The sequence below is a fragment of the Monopterus albus genome, unplaced genomic scaffold (assembly GCF_001952655.1).
Source record: "Monopterus albus unplaced genomic scaffold, M_albus_1.0 scaffold36.1, whole genome shotgun sequence".
Taxonomy (NCBI): Eukaryota; Metazoa; Chordata; class Actinopteri; order Synbranchiformes; family Synbranchidae; genus Monopterus; species Monopterus albus.
Window position 1 is genome coordinate 815,737 of NW_018127916.1, and position 10,756 is coordinate 826,492.

General features: G+C 39.1%; 2 protein-coding genes and 1 pseudogene across 3 annotated transcripts in view; 2 read left to right on the plus strand and 1 right to left on the minus strand.

The window, feature by feature from the left end:
* Window positions 1-6,206, minus strand: part of tex264b (testis expressed 264, ER-phagy receptor b) — a 27,553-nt gene extending 21,347 nt beyond the window's left edge. Inside the window, exons 1-3 of one of the 2 annotated variants that reach the window (XM_020597938.1) lie at window positions 5,750-5,840; window positions 5,246-5,362; window positions 769-990 (exon numbers count right to left, since the gene is read on the minus strand). In XM_020597938.1, the coding sequence (XP_020453594.1) occupies window positions 769-990; window positions 5,246-5,251 (228 nt within the window). In that variant the 5' untranslated portion in view covers window positions 5,252-5,362; window positions 5,750-5,840. Of the gene's footprint in view, window positions 1-768; window positions 991-5,245; window positions 5,363-5,749 lie in introns of both variants that reach the window. The other variant, XM_020597937.1, reaches the window with a different exon arrangement.
* Window positions 6,207-6,639: 433 nt separating this feature from the next.
* LOC109959076 (glutathione peroxidase 1-like) lies at window positions 6,640-8,695 on the plus strand (annotated as a pseudogene).
* A 408-nt stretch (window positions 8,696-9,103) lies between these two features.
* On the plus strand, window positions 9,104-10,492 carry brk1 (BRICK1 subunit of SCAR/WAVE actin nucleating complex). The gene is made up of 3 exons (XM_020598182.1): window positions 9,104-9,281; window positions 9,813-9,895; window positions 10,016-10,492. The coding sequence occupies exons 1-3, from the start codon at window positions 9,164-9,166 to the stop codon at window positions 10,040-10,042; spliced, it is 228 nt and encodes a 75-aa protein (XP_020453838.1). The 5' UTR covers window positions 9,104-9,163; the 3' UTR covers window positions 10,043-10,492.
* The last annotated feature ends 264 nt before the right edge of the window (window positions 10,493-10,756 follow it).

Sequence of the window (10,756 nt, forward strand, 5' to 3'; positions counted from 1 at the left end):
CCCATTGAGCATCTCTGGAGAGACCTGAAAATGGCTGTCCACCAACGTTTACCATCCAACCTGACAGAACTGGAGAGGATCTGCAAGGAGGAATGGCAGAGGATCCCCAAATGCAGGTGTGAAAAACTTGTTGCATCATTCCCAAAAAGACTCATGGCTGTATTAGCTCAACAGGGTGCTTCTACTAAATACTGAGCAAAGGGTCTGAATACTTATGACCATGTGATATTTCAGTTTTTCTTTTTTAATAAATCTGCAAAAATGTCAAAAATTCTGTGTTTTTCTGTCAATATGGGGTGCTGTGTGTACATTAATGAGGAAAAAAAATGAACTTAAATGATTTTAGCATATGGCTGCAATATAACAAAGGGTGAAAAATTTAAGGGGGTCTGAATACTTTCCGTACCCACTGTACCTCATTAGATCTGGCAGAGGTTGAGCGACGTATACATGCGTCTACATATAATCACCTATCTCTGGATGTCTTCTATGAATATGTGTGTGCAAGTCGAGATGTGTAAGTGAAAGGAGACTTAATCCTTTTGTGTAAAGGCAAACAAAACTAAACACTGCATTACATACTACATTATGTTTTATAGACAGAACATGCTTAACTTTCTACATTTGGGTTATCATCAGTCTTATTTTATGATAGAATATTTGCTTTTCATTAATAAATCTTTACATTTCAAGATTTGTCACTGACATACAAAATATGTTGCAAGATTGAGAGAGGTTCTACAGAAAAGAGTCCAAACAGCACAATACCTTGATGTAGTGTTCTAGCTGTGGGTAGACTCTCCTCACACTCAAGAGCATAGAGAAAAATGTCCTATTGGGGAAAGAGGCAGTGACCACGTGTGTGACTTCGGGAAAGGAGAAAATATTGAAGCCCAGTGTCTCATAGCGCTTTAGAAGCTCCTCATCTGGCTCGGTCTCTCCTTCGCTCAGAATACTGCCGACAACACAGCGACACTGTAGTTCTGGCACCTGGAAACAAGGACCAAATTAACAAATAAAGCTCAAATCAAATATAAATGAGAAATAATTGATAAATTGATGCTTTTAAGTAGAATCTGAATCAGCTTTATTGGCCAGGTTTGTTGGACACACAAGGAATTTGACTCTGGTACATCGGCTCTCATTGTGTATGTACTGTACATATCCCCATGCAAGGGGCAAGTAAACAGTAAACCAGTATAAGGCTGTGTGATATAACAAAATCAGCAGTATTAACAAGCAACAAACAGTCCAAACAATGCAAAATAAGCAGAATAAAAAGGCAGTAATCAATGCAGACAGACAAGGAATGCTCATTGTGAAATGGGATTAATAGGAATAAAAATAGAGTACTTAAAAATAGAGACGTGTACGAGTCTGTATAATCTGTATGAGGTATATTTACAGGTATTGCACTGAGGGTTATTGTCCAGTCATACTGTCGTTGATTAAGTGTTCATCAGAGCGACAGTCTGGGGGAAGAAACTGTCCCTGTGCCTGGTTGTCTTGGCGCACAGTGACCTGTAACGCTGTCCAGAGGGGAGGAGTTCAAACAGGTTGTGTCCAGGGTGTGAGGGGTCTGCAGTGATCCTCTCCGCCCTCCTTTTGACCTGTGAGGTGTACAGGTCCTCCATGGAGGGCAGGCTCCCACCAATGACCTTTTCTGTAGTCCTCACTGTCCGCTGAAGTCTGTACTTGTCCTGTTTGGTTGCTGAGCCAAACCAGACAGTGATGGAGGTGCAGAGAACAGACTCAATGATTCCTCTGTAGAACTGTATCAGCAGCTCCTGAGGCAGGTCGAACTTCCTGAGCTGGCGCAGGAAGTACATCTGAGTACAGCTGACTCGTCGCCATCTCGGATGAGACCACTGACCGTTGTGTCATCTGCAAACTTTAGGAGCTTCTAAAGGAGAACTTTAGAAAGTGCTAAGTGCCTATTTCCAAACAATTCCTAATTGTACTTTTTTAGTACAGAAACTCAGCATTTCCTAAGTACCTGTTTCTAAAGACTGATCTGAGTAATGTAAGTAATGTAATGTAAATGACAATTTTATGAGTAATGCATAACACATTAAAAACAACAATAAATTGGGCATTAGCAGAAAAAGTTATCTCCTGTGATGTCAGCCAGATGCAAATGATAAAGAGAAAATATGCTCATTAATAGGAGCTCTAGTCGGAGCATTTGGCAGCACAGCAATTACTGCTCCGTCCTCCATTCTGGTGTCCATGAAAAAAGACGAACGGGGAGACACTCTTTACAAATGAATACTCCTAAGACATCCAAGACTTCTTCCCCACCGTGCTGAGCTGAGCACCACTGAAGGCTCATGTAATAAATAAGCTGGTCCAATTTGTTCAGTGCTGCGCTTCAAACATAGCCAACATGGCTGATGATGCCTATTTGCTCCTCTTCTCCTCAACACGCAAAGCCAGCACTAGAAGTCAGCATGTACTGCAGACTAGACTAATTCTTCACAACTTCTTGAAACACAGAGAAACCGCAAAAAGTGACAAATCTGCATATATCTCTGACCTAAGCTTTGTTTTGTGTTGGCTGATAAAAATATATTAGTACAGACATATAGTATTATTATATGCATGTAGAGTGGTAGTCAATGTAAATCTTACGGTACATTATAACCATTGTAATTTTGTGAATTTTATTCATTTGAGAATTCTATTTTATCATGCATTTCTCAGTCATATTATATTTTGAAAGAAGCAGCTTTATCTCACCTTGCATGATAGTTTCACCTTCTGGGTTTTAAGAAAAGATACAAGAATATACTGATAAGACTTTTTTCTATGAACCATCAGCTTCCAGCTCCATTCTGTAGGAGTCAGGTTGTGAGGAAATAAACTCAAAATTCATTTTTACTTAGGACAAACTTAAGCTTATGCTACATGCATTATTATTACTCTGATGTATGCAAAAGCATTCTGGATGCTGATATTGCCCCGTTATGATAGCACTGTTGTCAAGCATGAAGCAATGGACTCAGCATTAGTGTTCATTCAGGCTTGTATACATAACAAATGAGGTGTCATCCCTCGGATCATTAAGAGTTAAACCACACCAAGCAGGGTACCAAAATGGATATGAAAAGGAAGATCCAATAAAGAGAGATGCTCTCCATCAAATGCTCATAATCCCTAAATTAACATCTACACACAACTCCAAAATAATAATAGAGGCTGCTACAGAAGAGTCAGGTTTTCAGTGAAGCTGGCACAACAGAATACTCTGCTAAATTACAAATAATTATATACAGGCCTGTTTTTTTTTTTATATTGGTTATATATGGCATGGGCTGGGAACCTTTTCACACAAGAAGTTTTTTGCTAATTTGGATGTCTTGGGGGCTCACAATAGCAAGTCTAAGCAAAGTGGGTTTATTAATCATCACACGACTCCAAGTAACAAGACTCCAGGACACAGAACCACTGCCAAAAGCACAGGCGTCTGTCCAGTCTTTGTTTTGCATCTCTGCACTAATCAATACACAAGTGTGCTGTCTTTTGAGGTTTTCTTCAGTACACTGACAGCGTGTCTGAACCACAAAGTTCTGAAATTCAAATCAAGAAATCATGTCTTTGTGTCTCTACAGCAGACCGTCTGAACTGGCTTTAGTAAGGCAACAGGGATAGAAGTGCAAACTATCTTCACAAGCATGCAAAGAATTTTCCATCCATGCTCAGATTCAGTAGGGCTTACTGTACATCCTCTGTGTTTTTCTGTGACCTTCCAAGATGGCTAGTATTGGTGAGTTTTTCTACAATTTCACCATTCACCACAAAGACCAACATTCCGACTAGGGCATTTCCTGATCAGCCCTCCCTGGCTGTCATGCCCACAGCTTTCATCATATTATGATCCATACGCACATCCCTGAAGATGAGGGGAAACATGTCATTTCATCACTATTCCACTTGTTAAGCAGTTTTTTAGATCTTCCATGTCTCAAGGTCTGCGAACCCAGGCCCTGGTCCCTTACTTGGAATATCAAGTTTGATCTACCCCTGATACCTCCCTCTGACATGTACTGCACACAGAAGGGGAGCAGAGAAGAAGAAGAAAGCTGCAGGGTAGAGGTGAAGTGGGCACACTGGGTCAGAGAAACCTCCTGGGTTTGAAACTATGAAGAGGCTGGTGAAGGAGAAGGGTTTGGTCCGTGGGACTCTAAAATGTGTATTAGTCATTTGAAGAAAAAGATAAAGCTGCTCCCCCCACGTATCCATGACAACCATCTCAGGACTGACTCGAGTCCTTGTTGAGGTCTTTTGTTTCTCCAGAGGAAGTGATTAAAGGAGGTAAAGTGAGAAAACAGAGAACAGAGGATGAGAGTAGCCATGCTGACACTTATCCTCTGTCAGCTGCACTTTCTAAAATCCTTCTCACTGCAAATATCAATGGACAGTGTCTGACTCTTTAGCCACCAAATACCAGTGTTCCTATCTGAGAGGGCTCTGTGGGGCTCCTGACACAAGGACTGAATGGCACCTTGAGGCTTAGACACTAATGAGCTGAGATCATTACACCAATTATTTTAACTTAGATCAGGACTTGGCTGTGACTGTGCAGAGGAACTAGGACCCACTGCTTGCCTAATTGCCGGCTTGGGAAAAAGGGAATGCACATAACAAAAGGGTTTTGAAGCAGAGCTGGGAGGAGTCCATCACTGAATTTTGGTTACATTCCTTCAGGGTGATGTGCAACAGCAATGCCACCTGAGTCAATACTTGAAAATGTGTTCTGCAAATGGTAGATATCAGCACATTTCAGAGGTGGAGAATTACTGCAAATATTAGAGTTGAGTGATACTGACATAGGCAATATTGCAGTACAATTGACTCTGTATTTCAGTATTGATAGTTTGACAAAATTTTACAAAATGTATGCTTCCAGAATATTTCTTCTGGCTATGTAACATAGGAATAAAGAATGACTAATAATGGACAAAAAAGACACTGACTGATCATTTCACTCAGTTGGGTTAATCATCTGAAACTTTGTTCAACAGATAAATGGTGCAATTATACTACTGATTATTCTTTTTTGAGTATTTATTTAGTCTATAAAATGACAATAATTGTTTTTTTAAGTACAAAACTGAAGAAAATATGTTCACAGTGAAATAAAACGAAAAAATCAGCAAATTGCATGAATCAACATTTTAGACACTGTCTGATAAATCAAGTGAAAATGGGGCAGGATGTGGTGTCTCTCTGCTATACTAACTACCTCCATGACACTTTACTGCCCACAGCTCTTCTGTTGTTACTCCAGCTTCTCTACCCTGTGTTGTAATGGAAGAGCTCTTGGCAGCTAAAAGTCTGAAACAGTGGATGCCAGAGGTCACTTTTTCACAAAACAGTGGGGGGGGGAGAGAGAAAGAGCAAACACAGAAAATCAACAAAATCAAATCACAAATTTTGAGGAACATGAAAAAAGCCAAAATGTCAACCTACTATTCATTGTGTGGGGAAAAAAACATTTTAATTGCATAAATGAAGATATTTAACCAACAGTGACGATCTGCTGGGAAATAGAGGGTTCATTCCCGACCACTTCATTCGTCTTGAGAATGACATTATCGCCATCTAGCTGTCGACTATATAACCTAGTTACACTGTAAACCTACATGATTTTTGAAGTTACTGAGTAAAGTGCTGAAAAACAAAATTAAATTAGTCTTCTATTAAAACTACCACTACTCAGTCGTGCAATGGCTCTTTGGATATTTACCTTTTTGGGGTCATCATAAAACACTCCGATACTTGAAAGCTTTGGTCCAATATTATGAAATTTCTTAAAAAGTTGTCCGCAGTTTTTGTACGGTCCTTGTTTGAATTTGTAGGCGAATGTAATCTTCTTTATGGGAGGAGAGCCAGTTAGCACGGTGATGTCTGAGAGGAGTCCCGAGTAAAAAATGTAACCAGCTACACTTAAAAGACTTAACAGACTAATGACCACGCACAGAGTGACCCAGTCTGGCATGATAGCTTATTTAAAGATAACTGGAGGAGCAAGTAGCCTACCGTAATTTTGCTGCTTCAGAACACTAAACACAGTTTTTTTTTCTGTAACAGGCTAGCACTTTATATATAATGTTTTGTTGTTTTCGGTTGACAACTGTCCTTGGCTGAATTTAGATTTGTTTCTCTAAACGACAAAAAACAGCGTTGCAGAGACTTCCTGGAAAGTACCATCTATGCCGAACAAATGGGTGATTTTTTTTATTACAATTTCATTACAAAAACTTGTAACACTCCTACAAATAAATGTGTCCGTGTCAAACACATTTTTATAACTCCGATTTATTGGTATTGCTGTTATACACTTTATTATATGTATGTGTATACAGTCAATATTCGCAACAGTAACTTGGCAAGTTCCAACCTCTGTACCAGGTGGACCAACATTATTTTGATGCCCCTTAATAACACGTAAACTAATCATGTTTGTAAAAATTTTTTTAAACAAAAGTTAAAATATTTAATCCTGAGAATTTTTTGTAATCAAATCTTTGTTACAATACAAAATAAATCTATTAAAATTGTTTTTTTAAATAGCCTAATAAAGTCGCAATTCTGCCTTAAGGATCGTTTTATAGGCCCCGCCCCCTGAACACAGTGAAGGCTGGACTTATAAGTTGTTGACATTGAACTGCCTGTTACATGACAGGTTTTTGGTTCAATACATCCAGACGTGAGAAGAATGGCTGGTAATGTGAAAAGGTTTTACGAGTTCACAGCTAAATTGCTGTCTGGAGAAATGTTCAGTTTCTCCGCACTGAAGGGCAAAGCTGTCCTCATTGAGAATGTGTCGTCTCTTTGAGGAACAACAACAAGGGATTACACTCAGATGAACGACCTTCACTCTCGTTATTCCACCAAAGGCCTCGTTATTCTGGGTGTTCCCTGCAATCAGTTTGGACATCAGGTAAGCCATGTGTAAACTCAATGGCTGATATACGTGGTTTCCCCTTGGGATAAACTAAATTATTATATATGTACAGGACTCTAAAGCAGCTCAAATGTATGCCTGTTTGTCATCCTTGATCATTAGACCATAATAAATCATAAGGGTACGCCATTAAATTTGGGTTTTGAAGGACACCCATATTAAATTACACATTAGGCTTAAGTATAAACTTTGTTCAGTGATGGAAGAAGTATCAAATCAAATTTTATTTGTATAGCGCCAAATCACAACAAAAGTCATCTCAGGACACTTTACAAAGTAAGGTCTAGACCTTACTGTTATCAATATTATTACATAGGGAAAACCCAACAAATCCCCCTTGAGCAAGCACTTGGCGACAGTGGGGAGGAAAAACTCCCTTTAACGGAAGAAACCTCCGACAGACCCTGGCTCTTGGTGGGCGGGAGAGAGAGAGAAGACACACTACGTGAGACAGGAGACACAAAGTTAGTAATGTGTAATGGTGGCATATAGAAGCATAGGAAGAGAGAGGAGAGGAAAGCAGGAGGGGAGGGGAGAGAAACTCAGAGCATCATGGGGCCCCCCAGCAGCCTAGGCCTATAGCAGCATAACTAAGGGAAGGCTCAGGGTCACCTGATCCAGCCCTAACTATAAGCTTTATCAAAAAGGAATGTCTTAAGTCTAATCTTAAAGGTAGAGAGGGTGTCCGCCTCCCGAACTGAGACTGGGAGTTGGCCATCAGTGTTATTATTACTGTGTATTAATGTAACATTTTACTGTTGTAGCAAATGGAAGTAGAACAAAATTTTAAATATAGGCTTCTTTATCTAGCCCAGTGTTGTGTAGTAGTACCAACAATCTGGATGTGCATTATAATCAGTAACTGCACTCATAAATGTAGGCAGTAAAGAGTACATTTCCCTCTGAAATATTGAAGTAATACTAATAAATGCAAGTATCACTGTCTTCATTTTATAAGTTTTAATGCAAACATCCAGCATCTTTTAATCAACTTGATAGCTATATATACTCTATAATGGATGTAATGTCTGTTTTGTATAACAGGAGAACTCCATGAATGATGAAATCCTAAGATCTCTGAAGTATGTCCGCCCAGGGAATGGCTTTGAACCAAAATTCCAGCTCCTAGAGAAGGTGAATGTGAATGGAAAAGATGCCCATCCCTTGTTTGTGTTTCTGAAGGAAAAGCTTCCATTTCCCAGTGATGATGCCACTGCCCTCATGAATGATCCAAAGTTCATCATTTGGAGCCCAGTGTGTAGAAATGATATCTCCTGGAACTTTGAGAAGTTCCTGGTCACTCCTGATGGGGAGCCGTACAAGCGCTACAGCAGAAATTTCCTCACCATTGACATTGAAGCGGATATTCAAGAGCTACTCAAAAAGATCAAGTAAAGTGTGCTACAACAGTCTTGATAGTTGTAAAGCCTATCGGTTATGACCACCCTGGCAAAAAAAAAAAGATTAACCAGTAGTCACACAAATGTTGTGGGTATTTTATCATGATTTCCACCTTCACAGAAGCCTCTAAGTGCAGCACTCCTAAACTTGTGATATTTAGCATACACTATGGTTGCTCAGATTACCCAATGAAGAGACTCCTTGAAAACTTTTGAGGGGAGTGTCTGATGAAGATGTAAATACTGACTTAGCCACTGTGTATAACTCATATCACAAATATCTATGTGTTGGGCTTAAGGGGAGAAATAAACACTTTATGTCACACATCCTGCCACTGTCATTTGTCTAAAATTCAACACAAGTAGCCTATCTGGAAAACTTTTCCATTGACATATTATTTGTTGTGTATTATTTTTATGTAAACAACATTTTGCAGTCACTACGACAGCTTGGATCAGTCAATGGTCTCAACTAACATCAAATCAGGAAGTTATTTAGACAAGACATTGAGTGTTAAACACACATAAACTTTGATGGCTGCTGAGCACCAGTCCAAAATGGTTTCAATTAGCTGAACAAATGTTTAATTCCTCTAAAATTACGTTACCCTAACATGATGCTGCATCACAGTAAAATGCCATATGTATAACATAAAACGGGTTTGTTGTTTGAATCAAATGTTAAACACAGCAAATTGAAAAATAAAACAGAAACATTCTCATCTGTGCTTCCTGGATGCACGCAGTGGGAAATCCTTGATTGAATGTTACGCCTAGCTGCGACTTATCCAACATGGCTGGCCAGGAAGATCCAGTGCAAAGAGAGATTCACCAAGATTGGGCGAATCGAGAGTATATAGAAGTAATTACAAGCAGCATCAAAAAAATTGCCGACTTTCTTAACTCATTTGGTAAGCTTTTAACAACCAATTTTGCGCATAAGGCCATCGCTAATGTGACTGTTTTTGTAAATGGCTAGACCCAGGTAGCCAGATGAGCTAACGCTAGCTGTTATTCTGGTGCTAGCATTAGTGTTGATGTTTTCAATGGCCACTCCCAGTTAGCAATTAGCTTTATAGTTAGTTGCAAGCTTGTTGTTTCCACAAACACCAAGACAGTTTGGTGTTAAGTGACCTTACATTGTGTTGGTTAACTAATGTTAGGTTCTAATCAATTGTCAGACATTTAATTTAACGGGTGTTGAGACTGCTAACCTAGCCGACTAATGGCTGTTAAGCCACCGCCACTGCTAATGATAGCCTGCGTAGCTGTTAATAATATACTAACTGCAGCATAGGTAGGAATGATGTTCTCTCATCATGATTCTTAACAGTGATGGTGTTCGTCTTTGTTGGGAGAACTAACTGTTGGTACTAACAGTAAATACAAGATGAGCCCCTTAGAACAAAATGTCATTAGATGCAATTTATTACTCATCACAGATATGTCGTGCCGATCTCGTTTGGCCACGCTAAATGAGAAGCTGACAGCGTTGGAGAGGAGGATTGAATATATTGAGGCAAGAGTAAGTACACTGCGCCCTAATAATAGCAATCCACTGTGTTTTTTTATTTTTTATTTTTTGTATTTGCATATTTCAAAGTGATAATAACCATTAAATACGTTTATATATGTACCATTCCAGGTGACTAAAGGAGAGACCTTGACCTAGAACTCATCATGGAAATTCATTGCCTCCTAGTACCTGCCCTCCACACACACTGAAATTTTGGAATAAGTGAAATAGGTTCCACCCTCATTTTTTGCAACCAGTGGACCATTTTTTATTATATGACTGAGATTTTTTTTTTCATGACACATTTGTATAGAAGATATGCCTGTCTTGGGTTTCGGTATCTCAAGCATAATCGAAGTTGCAAAACAAAAATAAGCTCCATAATTGTCTTAATTATGGATCTGGTATCAGAACAATTTGTTGACCATCTGTGTTGTATACAGTATCATTATCACTTCAAAGATTTGTGAAAGGGAAATGTGCCAAGTTGAACAAGTACTTGTGTAGTCATCTTTATTAAGGACCTGCTTGTACAGTGAACTGTTTGGTGATGTTTCAGGATTTAAATACTTTAATAAATGATTAAAATGGCTTAATTTCATGTTGTAGCATGTCAGATTCAACTTTATTGACAAGCTGTATTTACACATACAAGAAGATTAAGTTTAGTTCTCAGTACACTCAAACAGATGTTTACAGGAATATACATATATAATAATCACCTTTATTTGACCAGGTATGTTACTCAAAAGGAATTTGTTTCTGGTACAGAACACCAACTCACACTGATGGCTCTAACCATCGGGGGCAACTTGGGGGTTCAGTGTCTTGCCCAAGGACACTTCTAAATGTGGACTGCAGGCACTGTGA

Bases quoted from the DNA above. Each gene is read 5' to 3' on its own strand.
- brk1 (XM_020598182.1), top strand. From the start codon at position 9,164: ATGGCTGGCCAGGAAGATCCAGTGCAAAGAGAGATTCACCAAGATTGG. The intron at 9,282-9,812 runs GTAAGCTTTTAA...TACTCATCACAG, and splicing joins CGACTTTCTTAACTCATTTG to ATATGTCGTGCCGATCTCGT. The intron at 9,896-10,015 runs GTAAGTACACTG...GTACCATTCCAG, and splicing joins TTGAATATATTGAGGCAAGA to GTGACTAAAGGAGAGACCTT.